At 43.7% G+C, this 12,585-nt stretch overlaps 1 protein-coding gene across 1 annotated transcript in view; it reads right to left on the reverse strand.

Moving 5' to 3' along the window:
- Positions 1-12,585, reverse strand: part of Tbxas1 (thromboxane A synthase 1) — a 152,091-nt gene that overhangs the window by 83,191 nt on the left and 56,315 nt on the right. Inside the window, exon 4 of the mRNA XM_074062122.1 lies at positions 5,027-5,123. Coding sequence (XP_073918223.1) covers positions 5,027-5,123 — 97 coding nt within the window. The remainder of the gene's footprint in view (positions 1-5,026; positions 5,124-12,585) is intronic.

The raw sequence follows: 12,585 nt of genomic DNA on the forward strand, positions 1-12,585 counted from the left end.
TATGAATAATAAAAGAAAAAGGAAAAAAAAAACTGTTGGTGGAGAGGTATCAGTTACAAGTGCAGGGACAAGTTAAAGGGGGGAATTTTATGGTGAACCTGCCAAGTCCCATCTTCTCAATGAGTGCCAGCAGGCAGGTCTCCCAGGCCCCAGAACAGGTGGGTCTGATCCACCTGTAGCTCTAACTAGATTTTTCTTGCCAATTAACTCTGTAATGAGCCAGTATGATCCTGTACTCCCTTGGAACAGGGTGTTGCTGCAGACACCAGGGTAATAAGTTTTCCAGTGACTAATTTGCCTTGTAAGTTTACTCATTTTTGCCAGGGGAGTTGTGGTTTCATAGTGACTCATCCTTCTGATCCTGACGGCCATGTGGTGAGTGAATGAAGCAGCCTTGAGAGGCTAAATCTTGGGCAGACAGACCCCTGAGGTTTTATGGTTCTGAATAAAACCACTCACCAAAACCATCACATGACTTTTGTGCGACATTTGTGAGTCAGTGGTGTGGCTCAACCTGTCCCTGGAGAGGGGACCTCTATGTTGCTCATGAGGACTGAGGGTTGGTGTCCATTCTACCACACACATATGCAAATTGCCATTCCTTCCACTGCCACTCCACGTCTAAGCAGCCCAACTGGGAACCAGCATGCCTGCGGCCTGGCCTGCTCACTGTACCACCATTTTGGATGGGAACTCATGGCTCTGAGGTAGCACATTTCATGATTTGACATTTACATCTCCTCCATGTCCTCATTCAACTGGACCAACTGAATGTAGGCTAAGGACCAGCCTATCGCCCTTCTCACATCTTGCCGACATCCAGGTCTTGAAGGGAGGACAAGAATAAAGAAGCTGTACCACCATTATGACCATTTCTGCTGAGTCATGTGGACCCAGCTCTAAGTTTCCACAGACATTAAAGAAAAAAGATCCACCCTCATGACTTTATCAAGTACCTGATAGCAAAGAAATGCTAATTAAAAATTTCTCAGTAAAAATATCCAAGTCCCAAGGACAATTGAGGCTCTATAAATGCTAAGAAGAGTGATTTGGGTTGAATGACAAACCATGACTACACGAGAATGGACCAGTTTCAGGAAGCACTCAGGGTACCAAGAGGCCGAGGGAGTCCAGGAAGAAAATAGGCAAAATGGAGCAGAGATGCTTCATGGGCTCACAGGCTTCAAAAAACAAAAATCATGAGTGGGGAGATGTGATGTGAAATTTGCCTCCCTGGTTGACATAGTCTGTTTGGCCCAGCATTCTGGAGTTTGAAAGAAGAATATTTCATTCAATAGCTTCAGAATTTAAATATTTGCTCAATGCTGACATATGTCGGAGAATTCTCTCTGGTGTCACCCCACCTCCAGTCAGTACGCTCTGTGAGTCCCTCATGGGATGCTCACTGCTGACAGCAAATTTCAAAGCTTACACCCAGCTTCACACATCACAGCCATTTCTCCACCAAGCTGCCAAGGATACCCATAACTCAAACCTGGATGAGGGAGCAGACGTGTGCTCTCACTGTTGGAAAATAAAACTGCGTTATTTAACGTCCTTTTCACTTAATGCATCAAACTAAAATGACGAGGTATTTCTGTGTCACAAGGGACCGTTTGATAGAAGCTTGCAAGGAGTAAAAGCGTTTAATGTTTACTGAGTGAATGTATAATAAAACAGAATCGCTGAACACTTAAGTAAACATGGCTTATTAACGTGAGGCAGAGTGGTGTCAGTAAGGGGAAATCACACCTCACTAATCTCCTTGAGTTCTCTGAGCAGATAAATAGGCGAACGGATAAAAGGGAACCACAGAACCCAGTTTAATTTGACTTTCAAAAACCTGTGAGAAACCTAACCACTCTAACCACTGCTTTAAAAAAAATCGAGTCGCTAATATGAATACAGAACTGACTTAAAGACCATAAACAAAGCCAAAAATAAGTGCATACATTCCCAGCTGCAAAATGATCAAGTCTAGGGTTTCTTAGACATCTGACCCATGATGGGTCTTTTCACATGTTTGTAAATGACCTTGAGGAAGAAATGGTACTGACTATCCAGGTCCAGGGGAGACTGTTCTGGAAAGAATGTCAAGTTGATGGAGAGTCAATTCCATTTGGATTCCCAGTAGTTATTATGTGTGCGTACTCTGGGGTATAAAAAAGAAGTGGAAGGAAAAAGTAGAAGCTCCTGGCCTGAAAGAACTGGTAATGAAGTTAGGGTGAAAGCCATGTGTTCCTCTACTGTCAACAGTAGAACACACAATGGGATCCATTGCAAAAATGAGTACTACAGGTGAGAGGTTCACAGTTCAGAGAAGGAAAAAAGTGAATCTGGATAGAGGCAAGGAAGGCTTCCTAGAGGAGGCAGAATCTGATAAGAGCCTTAAAATATAGATAGGATTAAGCTGGATTCAGCAGCTCATGTCTATATTCCCAGCTACTCAGGAAGCAGAGATTGGGAAGATCGTGGTTTAAGGCCAAACCAGGCAAAAAGTTAGCTAGACCCCATCTCAATCAATAAGCCTGGTGTGGTGGGTAGTGCCTGTGGCCCCAGCTAGAGGGAGGCATAGGTAGGAGGATTATGATCCATGCCAGCCCTGGACAAAAATGTGAGACCCTATCCCAAAAAATAACTAGCACAAAGAAGGGTTGGAGGTGTTGCTCAAGTGCCTGCCTAGCAAGCAGGAGGCCCTGAGTTTGAATTCCAGTACCACCCCAAAAAATAGCTAGGGTTTGAACGAATGTAGAAAAAGGTGGAGGGTTTCTGTGCCCAAAGCAGTTCATAGACATTGAGCCAGGAGTGGGGCTCATATGCACAAACTATGACCCTCACACTTCCCAAAACGCAGATTGCATCGCCCTTCTCCAGAGGAGGAGCATGGGGCTTGCAGGATTGAGGTGTTTGCTCACACTGCTAACACACGTTACACCTGTTGTTATGCTGCCTCCCGTGCTAGGGCTGTCTCACGTGTGAAGGGATAAGGGCCAAGCTCTCCAGGGAAGTTAGGGAGAGAACTGAGAGGCCAGGCCAGCTGGAGTGACACCTTGTGCCAGGGACCAGTGAGAAAGTAGGCTGGAGCACATGGACTTGACCTTAAGTTACTGGGGGCTTCGAATGATGAGTGCTTAATCCTGTGTGGAGTGAAAGAGGAAGGAGATTGGAACCATTCGGTGGAGTCTGGGGTCCTTCTGTGAACACATGCATTGAGTCTGTTTACATATAGCACCCCCATCAGAGCATCACCCTGCTTGGGATCAGCTGTCAGAGTCTCACATCCCAGGGACATGTTGTTGGATGTCACAGGAGCTGTGTCACACACTGACCTTACGTCCACCTCACTGCTCAGGGGGTAGCTGGGCTCAGGACCCATGTCAGGATGAGAGAGCTCCTTCACTGCCTTCAATGTGTCATGGTGACCTGTGCCCTTGACTCACTTTCCTGCTGTCCCTTGGCCCAGTTTGATGGAACAATAATCTACATGGAGCCCTCAGGCTCAGCCTCTAAGATCCAGGGGACAAGGGCCCTCAGGGGTCTTGAACAGGGGAATAACAAACAGCACAGTGCTTGGGATGAGAATGTAGAGGCAGCAGAGAAACAGTTAAACTTCTGCGAATGCTTTGGTCATTCTAAGGCGATGGAGGCAGGAGGCCAGGCAGTCACGTCCTTCAGTGGCCATGTGGCATCTGGAATTGGGTGTGGTGCTGTGGGCTGCAAGGTGAGCACGTTTTGGGTGAGTGGTCAATTATTTGATTAAACCTTGACATCCAGAAGTGTCACCTGAGGCAGTGGTTATAGGAGTGCAGTAAAAAGAGCTCTGGACTTGAATTGGAGATGGCGTGCAAGCCTCTGTTCTTCCTCGAATTAGTCTGTGAGCAGAGCTTGTCTGTGAAACAAGGCCAATAATTGTTCCAAGCTCATGTGCTCTCCTGATGACCACAAAAACAAAGTAAAATAAAAATACCCACTCTGGATGGCTCCAGTTCAGAATGCAGAAAGACCCCTATGATTTGCTACTCAGCCCCCAGCACCACACAGACAACGAGCCTTCTGAGTGCACATCTGGATGCTCTGAGCCTCCCACTCAGGAGCCTGGCCACACCGTGTCATGCTGGTCCCCACTGGCCTGCACCCCTCACCAACTGCGAGCAACTCGAGGGAAAACAGAGTCTTCTCTCTCTTTGTACCCAGCAACTAGACAGTGCCTGGCCTATGGCAGGTGTGCAAATGCTTGCCAAATAATCAACAAAAGAATGGTGCATTACCTCCCGTCCCTGAAAGAAGGGAAAAGGAAGTTTAATTTAACCCAAAGAAAAATGGTTGGCACAATGATTGGATTCTCACAGCAACTGCTTACTGATTCACTTTAGACTTTTCCCAAGAATCAACATAAAGGTTGTTGGCCTTTTCTGTTAGAATTCTCACCGTCCCAGTCACCCCACTTCTAGAAAATGTGGACAGCACTGACTTCTACCATTTTCTGGCTCTTCTCCCATTCTTTGGGATTTTTCATCAAACATGAAAAGTAGGAAATGTACTTCCCAACAATGATGGGGTCCATCCTGCAGTAGGTTGGAGACTCGAACTGACATACAGGGACCTCTCACAGACTCCTATGTGGGGACAATGTCGTTAGTCTTCCCTTTCTGACCTTAATACTTTTATACCTTCTGGGAAAAATGGAAGCACAAAACCTTTGAATTTTTGCTTTCCTGTAGCTATTTATTAATCTGGCTCAGGGTTCCTCAGTCAACAGCCTCTGGATTCTTCAAACTTTGAACACCATATTTAGACAACTCTCCTGTTTTAGCATTTTTAGGGGCCTCAACTTCTCTTGAGCATCTCCTTTCTTGAATGTAAATACCATCTTTATGTAGAATCTTTACTTCTCTTTTGAAAGCCTGAGTTCCCTGGTGAGCTGTTTTGAGTGGAACAGACTTCTATCCAAAAAGAGGCCTCATGCATCATACCCCTATTGACCCACCCTGCAGCCTTGGCCAAACGCAGAGAGAAAATGACATACCAGTCTGTTGGTAAAGTTACTGAACTTCTCAACCAACACCTGCTTCATCATGTCTGGCTCAGAAACAACAATATACATCCGACGACCGAGATAGTACCTAGAAGGAATAAAAAGAAAGATTGAAAATGTGTGATGCTTTTACTCATTTCTCTTCCCCCAAAAAGAACTCATCAAGGCTTAGAATGAAGGATGAAAGACAAAAAGGAAGTAAGGGTGTGGAAAGATGAGGAAACTTGTGTTCCAACCATGAGCTGTGATGATCTACAGCAAATTCTTTCCACCAACACTTGTGGAATGCCACCTTGAACTGGGCACTGGAAATTCTAGGATGCATAAGACACAGTCTCTGCCTCTAGGAGCTTAGAGCCTGACAGGAAAGACAGACTTACAAATGCCAACACAATAGTAAGGAGTTCATAAGATTCATCAGTAGGCTGGGTATGGTGGCTTATGCCTGTAGTCTCAGCTACTTGGGAGATGGGAGGCTTTCTGTTTGAGGTTAGTCCAGACAAAAAGTTCTCAAGACCCCACTTTAATTAATGGCTAGTCACAGTGGCATGTATCTGTCATTCCAGCTGTGCAGGGAGGCACAGATAGGAGGATCCTTTATGTCCAGGTAATCCTGGACCTTATCTCAAAAATAACCAAAAAAGGGCTGATGGGGTGGCTCAAGAGATAGTGCACCTGCCTGGCAAGTGTAAGGCCCTAAGTCCAACCCAACCCACAGTACTGCCAAAAATAAAATAAGTAAAATGGAAAGTCCAGTGGTAAGACAAAGAAGGAAGATGGCAGAGATCAATATTATACTTTCTGAGACTGAGGAGACAGGCATTTTAGCAAGAGAAGACCAATAACCTTTACATTGATTCTTGAAAAAAGTCTAAAACAAATGAATCAACAGATGCTGTGAGAATTCAGGAAGGATTAGGTCTGCTGGGGAAAGGCTGGACATCTGGTTTCCTCCACCTTCCTTAGGAAAAAGTAGAGGGAGGGATGCCAGCCAGCTGCTGCTGCTGAACTCTGACCGCAGGCAAAGCTTACATAAATGTATGTTTATGAAAGGACTGGCGAAACAGAGCAACCCAGTCCCAGCATTCAAGGGCCTCCTTGTCTGAGGGGAGGGATAAGCAGGCAGTCAGCAAGCAGGGTCATGTTCTGGCTATCATGAGTCACATTGGAGGACCCAACTCAGTGCTGGAGAGGACAGAATGCAGGTTTCCCAGAGGTGGTGCTTCTCAAACCTGGTTCTGAAGGTAGGTGGGGGTTAGTCCAGGAAGGTACGTGACAGAGGAGGTGAGAACACTCTGGGCAGAAGAGTCAGCGTGGGCAACACCTGCCCCAGGCCACACTGCTTGGGAAGCACTAAGAGTGACAGCCAATGACCAACTGTGCAAAGCAGAGCTGAGTGCTGATGGGAGCCCACTGCCAAATGCATTTTTCTGATGTCTGAAGTTATACTTTGGGGGTTGTAATCTGATCACTGATGTATCTTGAATTAAGCAGTAAGGAACAGATTTTCAAAGTTGCACATAAAAGCAAAAAGCGGCTGAGTTTTTTTTCTTTGCTGGTACTGAGGTTTGCACTCATGTGCTAGGCAGGCACTCTACTACTTGAGCCACTCTGCCAGCCCTTTTTTTTGTTGGGTTTTTTCGAGATAGGGTTTCATGAGCTATTTGCCTGGGCTGGCTTTGAACCATGATCCTCCTGATCTCTGCTTCCTGAGTAGCTAATATTACAGGCACGAGTCATCAGTGCCCAGCTTACTCTAGCATTCTTACTCAGGTATTCTCATAAGCTAAAAAAGATGTTAATTTTTAAATCTCACTCACTAAGGGAAAAAAATGAGAAAAAGGTATTTGTCTGGTACATATGAGGCACTCAGAAAATATCAGGTTGAGTGATCACATTTTCCAAAATTGTTGGGAATATCATGGACCATAAAATTCAATACATGTGGTTTAAGGAAAGAAAGGACATCAACTAGTTTCTTACTGGTTTTAACCAAGAAGACCAAAAATAGCCCAATAAGGCCATGAACCAATGTTCTTGTAAAACATACAGCAAGTATGGGATATTCTGGGAATTTAATGAAAGCTGTGGATACTCTCCTAAGAAAAATGAATTGCACACAGTGTTTCATATACAGTTTGAATATTACTCCAGGGCAATGTTTCTCAAATTTAATATGTGCTTAAAAGTCACCTTAGTTTGAAGATACAAGAGCTGAAAATTTCTCCAATGAGGTAAAAGAGAAATTTACTATTCAAGAAGCCAAGAGAGCCTCAAGTAGGGTAAATCCAGAGAAATCCACACCAAGACACATCAGAATTAAACTTCTGAAATCTAAACTAAAAAAGAAAGAAAAAAGACTTGAAAACAGCCAGAGAGAAATGATGTATTACCAATGGGGACACCAACTCGATGGACAGCAGACTTCTCACCAGAGACCATGGAGACCAGAAGGAAGTGGAACATTTTTCAAGTGTTGAAAGAAAAGAACTGTCAATCAGCAAAAAAGTATGGATAAAGAAAAACTTAGATGATTTGTTACTAGCAGATATACTCTTCAAGAAAGGATAAAGGAAGTTCTCCAGCCAGAAGGGAAGCAATAATAGAGGAAAGGTTGAATTCCAGACAAAAACCCCCTGGAATGGTAAAAATAATAGATTACCCTTCTTCTCACAAGCTTATTAAACTAAACATGATGGCTGGAGCAAAAAATGATAACACCTTCTGAAGGAATCAATGTATTAAGAAGAAAGACTTCTACAATTATATCTAAGAAGTAAGGCGATGAAGACCAAAATGGAAGTAAGTTTCCACGTGTCATTTGTCACTTGGTGTGGTGAGGCATCCAGACTCACAGACCATGACAAATTATGTATGCACACTTATGCAACCACTGAGAAAACTATGCACAGTGATATAGAAAAGTTTTAATAGGTCAAAAATGGATTGCTATGTAATGTTCAAGTAACCCACGAGAAGGGAAGAAAAGGGAACAAAAGAAAATAAATGTTACTATGTTATAATTATAAATATGATGTCATAATTAGGTAACCACATGTCAAAATCTGAGTTGGGGTTGCAGCTAAAGCAGTGCCAAGAGATAAATTTATGCCACTAAATGCTATCCTAGGAAAAAGAAAGATCTTCAATGAATAATCTATATTCCTATCCCAAGAAATCAGAAAAAGGCCAAAAAAAAAAAAAAAACCCTTAACTGTGCAGAAAAAAAAATAATGATAGCAACAGAAAGTAATGAAATGGAAAACAGAAAACAGTTTTAAAAATTAAGCCGTGTGTGGTGGGCATGCCTGCAATCCCAGCTATTCAGCAGGTGGAGATAGGACGGCAGTCTGGGGCCAGCCCGGGCAAAAGATAGCGAGACCCTATCTCAGAAACAATCTGGGCTTGGTGGTGCCTACCTATGGTCCCAACTATTCAGAGGTGGATTTAGTGGGGGTCACAGTTTAAGGCCAGGCCTAGCAAAGTTAGTGAGGCCCTACTGAAAAATTAACCAAAAGGGCTGGCTGGGGTATGATTCAAGTGGTAGAGGACCTGCCTAGCAAGCATGAGGCTCTGGCTTCAATTCCCAATACTGCAAAAATAAATAAGTAAATATATATTAATTAAAAATGAAAAATTAATAAGACAAAAATGCACTTTTTGAAAAAAAAATCATCCTGTAGCAAGACTAACAATGATGAAAAAAAGAGACGACACAAATCCCCAGTATCAGGAACCAAAGTGATTGTAACCATAGACACTACCACCATTAAAAGGACAAGGAAGCCTGGGCACCAGTAATCCCAGCTACTTGGGAGGCAGAGATCAGGAGCATTGTGATTTGAGGCCAGCCCAGGCAAATAGTTTGTGACACCTGATTTTGAAAATATCCAACACAAATTATGGCTGGTGGAGTGGCTCAAGTGGTAGAGTGCCTATCTAGCAAGTGTGAGGTCATGAGTTCAAACCCCAGTACTGCCATACACACACAAAAAGGTTAAGAGACCATGCAAACCACTTTACACTGATGCTTTTGAAAACTAGGTTTCTTGAAAACCAAAACCTACCTGAATTCAACCACGATGAGTGGCACAATCTGAATAATCCTATAACCATAAAACTTGAATACACAAATTAAAATTTCCTGAAAAAGACATCCCTAGGTCCAGCTGGTTTCAGTGTTTCGCTTTAGCAACGAAGTTCACTAAATCCCTAAAAAACGAACAATGACTTCACACAATCTCTTCCAGAAGGCATAAATGTCCAGACGGGACACTTCCTCTCAATTTATGAGGATAGTATTATCTGGTACCAGAACCAAAAGAAGACCGCACAAAAAAGAAAACCGTAGGCCAGGATGCCACACATCCTAGACACAATCTACAGCAAAGCAAATGCAGCAAGGCATGAAAAGAACTGTACACCATACACAAGTATTTGCTGACAAAACTGCCTTAAAAATCTCTTGCCAGTACAATAAAGCTAGAAATATAAATAAGCATATAGATGGAAAGGAATAAAGAAAATTGTGTCTATTTTCAGAGGATATGATTGTCCACGGAGAAAATACTAAGGAATTTTTTTAAAATGCAGGATTCAAGATTAACATACAAAAACTGTTTCCTCCCTCCCTCACTCCTCTCTCCCTCACTCTCTTCCTCCCCTCCTTCCTTCTTCCTTCTCTCTTTCCCTCGTTATCTTCCTACCTTCCTCCCTTCCTTCCTCTCTCCCTCCCTCCCTTCCTTCCTCTCTCCATCTTTCTTTGTCTCTATCTCTGTCTCCACCACCCCCGCCTCAAGTCTTCACACATGCTAGGCGAATGCTCTACCACTTGAGCTATACTCCAGGCCTTTTGTTTGCATTTTACTTTTGAGATAGGGTCTCTCTAACTTTGAGAGAAAGTTGGCATCGAACTTGAGATCCTCCTGTCTCCACTTCCCAAGTAGCTAGGATTACAGGCTTGTACCACCACACCTGGCAGCATTTCTATACACAATGAGTATGTGGAAACCAAAATGAAAACACAATGCCATCTATCACATTGATTAAAGAAACCTAAGAAGCCCTAAGTAAATGAAGAGATGTATTCATGTATTGGAAGATGCTGTAAAAATGTCAATTCTCCCAAAACTGACCTTGTAGGTATAGATAACCTTACTGTAACATGTATATGGAAAGACGGAGTTCTTAGAATAACTACATGAATTTTAAAAAGAAGAGTGAAGTGGGAGGAATCAGTGAACCAGATCCTCAGACTTGAAGTAGTCAGGACTGTGGTACTGGGAGAGATAGACAGATGTGTGCACAGATACTCTGCACACACACACACACACACACACACACACACACACGAGTACACGTATAAAGTACACAGATAAAGTCTGAATGAGCTCTGTGCATAAACCAACATTAGCCTCCTGGCTTGGATTATGCTGTACTGAGGTTACCACTGGGAGAAGCTGGGTAAAGGGTACACAGGACCTCCTTGTACCCTTTTTTCAACTTCTTGTGAATCTATAATTATTTCAAAATGAAACCTTTTAAACAAATCACTTGGAGGCTTAATAAAGTCACAGCCCTGCCCTGTCACAGATCTACCAGGTCTGGTGGGACCACACACCTGCATTTGAACAGGCTCTCAGAGTCTGACTCGAGAAAATCTCACCATCCTCTGAGAACACTGCCTGTCCTAGGACAGCGGCCTGCAGCTGCAGGGGCTGGTGTAAACCAAGTGTGGAGCATTCAGAAAATAATCGTGCCTAGCCCCACCCCGGCCCACCGAACAGCTTCAAGGCTGGGGGTGGGGAAAGACCAGTCACTTATTTTAACGAACTCCCAAGGAACGATTGGCCTTAAATAGATTGGGGCCTGGTTGAAAACCCTTATCCATATGTAACCAAAGTTCACACCCATTCTCATTTCTCCAAATTCTTAGCTGTAAACAAAAGCAGTTCCACTGCGGAACACACATGTTTTGGTAATTCATTATTACCGAAAATAATTTTGAATATAATCTAGATTTTTTTTAAAGAAATCAAAATAGTGCGTCTACATCACAGTGAGAGTTGTCCTTCCAAGTAGTCACCTTGGGAGTCTTCTGCTTTTTTCTAGTAATATTGCTAGTGCTAAAAACAATTTTGCAACAATTCCTTTAGAATTGCTTCTGAGCTGCTTTATGAACCTCACGAGAAAACTGGCCCCATTTCACATGTAAATTGTGTAATCTTGTGAATTTATATTTATAAAAATGCTCATCTGTAGTTTGAAGAGCTCCTGGAAAGATCTTGAGTAGAGAAAAATGTACATGAAACCTGTCTTAAGCATGAACAGCCTGAGACGGGTACCTAAGATGACTCCACCTTATTTGCCCCATGCTCCTGAGGGAGCCACCTATGTAGCCCTGAAGGAGCTGTCAATTATAGAACCTGCCCCTGTGGTCATGGGGATGGACTCACCATCCAGGCATGGCCCAACGGAGCATCCCATCTCCTTGGAAACCCTGACTGGTCCAAGGGTTGCACACATGACCCAGTCAGAGCCAATCAGAATCTTTCATTGGGGTTTCTGTATGAATGTTGGGGTGAAATGCTGTCTTTCTGCTGCTGGAGCAGCTAAACAGGGAATACATGAATCTGGGGCTGGTGGTGGCCATTCTCCCACCACATGTAGAGCACCTGTCTGTAGAAGGAGCTAAGAGAGACCAGAAGAGATTTAAGACACAGAGAGAGACTGGCTAGAAAGTACTGAGTCAAGTTCAAGCTGCCTCTTGCAGCTCTTCATTTGACCCCAAGCTTAAGTCAGTTACTCTGTGCTAAGGTTAGTTTGACTTGGGTTTCTATCATGTGTAAACACAGTGTTCTATCTAGTATGGCGCCTGTTTCCTTCTCCACCTTGTAAAAACCTGATACCATTCTGTCCCTTCAAGTTTCCCCCCTAGATGGTCTGATTTCCGTCTTATATTTTGGTATGTGCTGTGGATTGAGTGTGTCCATCCAAACTTGTGTGGAAATGCAAGCCTCACTGTGAGGTATTAAGAGGTGGGACCTGGGGGGCCATTTAAGAAGTAATTAATTAGGTCATGAAGGCTCTTCCTCACGAATGGATGAATCCATCCATGGTTTGTGGATTAATGGGTTATCTTGAGAGTGCGTCTGTTATAAAAGCCAACTTGGCTCTGTGTCTTGGATGTACTCTTCTTACATCCCTTATCACTTTGGGACACTGCAGAGAGGGCCCACCAGCATAAGGCTCTCACCAGATATAGCCCATCAATGTTGGCCTCCAAGCCACTGGAGCCACGATCTGGAGAAACCTTTCTTCTTTACAAGTTTCCTGGTCTGTGGTTTTCAGTTATAGTCACAGAAAATGGACCAAAATGGTATGAATATATGGCAGTGCCTGCCTGCTTCCTGAGGTGGCATGGCACACTGGAGAGCAACATGCCCTGGAGCTTGGCAAGTGGGATCTTCCCTCATCCAGCTCCACCCACCACTGGCATGGGGAACCATTTTAAGCTCAAACTCCTGAGACTTTTTGGGCTGCAGTGGAAT

The sequence above is a fragment of the Castor canadensis genome, chromosome 2 (genome assembly GCF_047511655.1).
Source record: "Castor canadensis chromosome 2, mCasCan1.hap1v2, whole genome shotgun sequence".
NCBI lineage: Eukaryota > Metazoa > Chordata > Mammalia > Rodentia > Castoridae > Castor > Castor canadensis.